This window comes from Caenorhabditis remanei, chromosome X, assembly GCF_010183535.1.
Source record: "Caenorhabditis remanei strain PX506 chromosome X, whole genome shotgun sequence".
In the NCBI taxonomy this organism is placed as follows: Eukaryota; Metazoa; Nematoda; class Chromadorea; order Rhabditida; family Rhabditidae; genus Caenorhabditis; species Caenorhabditis remanei.
The window spans coordinates 4,898,277-4,901,937 of NC_071333.1; the positions used below are offsets into that span (position 1 = coordinate 4,898,277).

The window sequence follows — 3,661 nt, forward strand, 5'->3', positions numbered from 1 at the left end:
GTAACTACCGTAATCCTACAGTAACCGGCCCAACTTTTTTTGGGGGTCATGCTGAGGGGTCAAAGTTGTTACCACCCTAGTCTGGTCTCCCCTCGTTCTGTTTGGAACCCTTTTTCATTTTTTGGGTTAGGTACGGTAGCTACAGTAATCCTACATTAATCTGACACCCGGGGTCCAAAAAATTGAAGCGCTCGGAGATTCATGGTTATACACCCAAACATCTTTTGAAACGGTTCAGAGAGAAAAAAAGTTATTCAGGGAGAAGCGTCGGACGGACACACAGAACTATTCCATTAGTAGGAAGAAGATGTAGCAAATTCGATCATTGCAAATCGTTAATCAATTCAGAAACCGTCTTATCTACGCACAAGAACGGGCACTGTTTAAAAAACATAAGAAGTACAAAAAGATTGAAAGCCGAAAAACGGCTGCCACCTGGATTTGAGTTAGTCAAAGAATATGGAATCGTCTATCTTCTCAGAATGCTCTCCAAGATGCCTGATTTTTGCAAGCAGTACAACTGGAAAGACAGCAACGACGTAAGTTAAAAAAGAAATCGAAGTTTTTGATTTTTGGATAATGCTATTGCAGATAGTTATGGGAAACGTACGTCACTTCTCAGTTTATCTAGCAGAGAATCTTCGTTTGTTCTTCGACTCGTCCAATTATTATGAGAACCAGAAGGGAAATACGAGATAATTTATTTTTCTAATTTATACGACAACAAATATGAATTCTGAATTTTCAGATTATTAAAAGACTCTTCTCACCAAACCTTTGACAAATCCACATTATAATAATGAAGAAACGATAGTGAATCAAAATAAATCAAAAGCGAAATGTTACAAATCTATGTATAATATTTTGCAAAGAAAGTTCGGAAAATGATGCTGTCATAATTTCACAATCAGGCTCACTAAATGGTCTGAGTGAGCATTTTCGGACACTCATCATTCGTCAAAAGTTGCATTGTAGGCACTTTAGTGAAGTCTGGCTAGAAATAAATACGATGAATATCAAAGATCTGAAAGTACACTCTAGATTCTGATTCTCTAGTTATGATGTTCTCTAAATGTTAGATATCTATAGGTAGAGTTTCAAGATTGCTGAACCAAGTTTGGCCGCGCTGTAAAAAGAGAGCGGTGATAAAAAACTTCTCAAGGAGAACTGAATCACACAGTTCTCCGAGTAAAGAATGCAGCGCGGTTTATCGTTTCATTTGTGTATAAGGAGAAGAGAAGACTAATTTCTCAACTCCCCGCTAATCATTGTTCAGTTACAAGCAATTATTTCGGTCTTCATTAGTGAGTAAGCTACGAGGATGTTGTGTCGGGAACGGTACACAAGCAAATTGACCAGCTAGTTGTAACACTTTGCGGCAATGGAAGATTCCAGAAATGTAAGGAGTTCCTATGAGAAAGGAGCTTGGAATTGGCTCAAATGCAGACACACGGATGGTTTGCAAAAAGTGGGCGATTTTAATCAGAAACTGTGGAGACGCTCTGAAAACAAAAATCTTTCGAAAAACTGTCGAAAGAAAATTTTCGAAAAAAAAAATGTTTTTTGAAAATATTTCGAAAAGATTTTTCGAAAACTCTTTTGAAAGCATTTCGAAGGCGCACAATTTTATCGTGAAAATTTATCTTTCGGAAGGCAATTTTTCGAAAACTTTTTGAAGAATGCAGTGTGTTTTTTCAAAAAAAAGATTTTGTGTTGTCCACAGTTTCCGGATTCAAGCAAGACAAAATCATTGATTTGAGAACAAGCCTAATTTTCCTGCTCGTTACATTTTTCATCATGTAAAGAAACCACACATCGTTTTGAATAGTCAACAGAAATACGTATTCTATAACACAAGTAAGCTTTAGATTGACCCACATTTATCACACCCCCGAGTTGGCTCACCTGGGTATGGCTTTGTACCCATGCCTGTTCGGTCATGAGTTCGGGACCCACATTTGCCGAACTTTTTTTCGTATTATGCAATGTTAAAAAAGAGGTTTTAGTTGATAAATACAAACATATCGAAATATCAGCCAAAATAGATGACTCTAGCTGATGTATAACATGACCTGATGACTTCAGTGAGGCTTTGTCTCTTAAAATCGGATGTTATGAAAGCAGACGTTTCGAGACAGGCTTTTTTCTTCCGACCGGAAATCCTTTTTTCATACAAATATGATCCACAATGGCGACGTTTTTGGCAGAAAATGTTCCGAAAATTTTTTCGAATAATCATTCTAAAGATCATTCGAAATTGAAATCTTTCGAAGAAAAAGTTTCGAAGGCACACACTGTGAGCTAGTATGTTCTCTCTTTGAGAAAAAACCGACATCCTAGCTGTAGTAAAACACTAGCGAAGGTACGTTCCGACAACCAGACACCTCTTTACAAGAACACAACACTGTTCTTGCATTCGCTTTTCGGCTTCTTCGCACCAGCTGAAAAAGGGCAATCTTTTGAAAGTAGAACAGAAGCCGACTGATATTCTTGAGACAACTCCAAGTAACTCTACTCGGTGGAGCAACACTCAGACCACTCATACGGGAATTGGAGACAAGATGAGACCTGCTCTCAATATGCTAATAGAGAAGAACTTAATACCCCCTGCAAGTTATAGTTAAGCACAGAATTCATCGATACTCATCCAAGAAACAGCTCATTGGAGCAAAGGAAAAGGTGGCGCCTAAAATCTTACATAGAACAATGTTGTTAGAACAATGTTGACTAGTAACTCGACAAAGCAAAGAACTTTGTACCCGATGCAAGAGGACTTCGATGCAAAAGACGTTAAAAGTCAAACTTGTCTTGTGCATCAGCAAAAATAGTGTTCAATTTATTTATTTATTGGGACGAAAGGAAAGAAAAATATAGATACAAAAGACTGCAATGTTTTGTATGAAATCAATATCGGTTATTAAACTTTGTATTTATTCCATATTTTAAACGGTTATTTTTTTTCAATTTATGGAATTCTTTTATGGTGTCAATAAGTTCATTCAGAAGTGCTTCCTCGCGAGTGAAGTTTTCTTCTTGCTGTTGAACCTGAAATCAGTGAAGAATGAAAAAAAAAAATCTTTGGCTTAGATATTTAGAAGAATTTAACGCATTTCTTTTCTTAATTTGTCTTATTTTGCAACATACCTCCATCGCTCGTTCTGGTAGTGCCTGAAGTCCTCCTGATTCATCTTGCCGAACGATGTGGTTTTGCAATAACTGCTTGATTTCTTTCTCTGTGAGGTTTCTCACGATTTCCTTAGGAAGGATAATTGATTTGCTGCCGTCTTTATAAAACATTTTTCTGTCAAAGGCGTACAGGCGAACGACTTGTACTCTCAAAGAGAGCATTAGGCATGGGCTTATCTTATTAGAAAAATACCGTATGACGGGATTTCTCGATTTGGGATCGAAGTACCCTTCAAATGCCGACTTTCGCATTGCGGTTTTGTGTCTTTCAAACTCTGCTCCGAGCGATTTCATTTTCCTTTTATAAGTCTTGGAAAAAGATGCGCAATACACACGTAGAAGGTTTTCTAAACATAAGTTGAGATTCGATTCCGGAGACATGAAGACTATGGGAGCTGAAATTTTTCAGTAATATTTCTACCAAGAACAGTTTAAAATACCAATGAATTAAACTTGAAAAGGATAAACGCGGTTG

General features: G+C 37.2%; 1 protein-coding gene across 1 annotated transcript; it reads right to left on the reverse strand.

Moving 5' to 3' along the window:
* Positions 1-2,904: 2,904 nt before the first annotated feature.
* GCK72_022932 (uncharacterized protein) lies at positions 2,905-3,297 on the reverse strand (the record flags this gene model as incomplete). Its single annotated transcript, XM_003102852.2, has 2 exons — positions 2,905-3,045; positions 3,145-3,297. The coding sequence occupies 2 exons, from the start codon at positions 3,295-3,297 to the stop codon at positions 2,905-2,907; spliced, it is 294 nt and encodes a 97-aa protein (XP_003102900.2).
* Between the last annotated feature and the right edge of the window lie 364 nt (positions 3,298-3,661).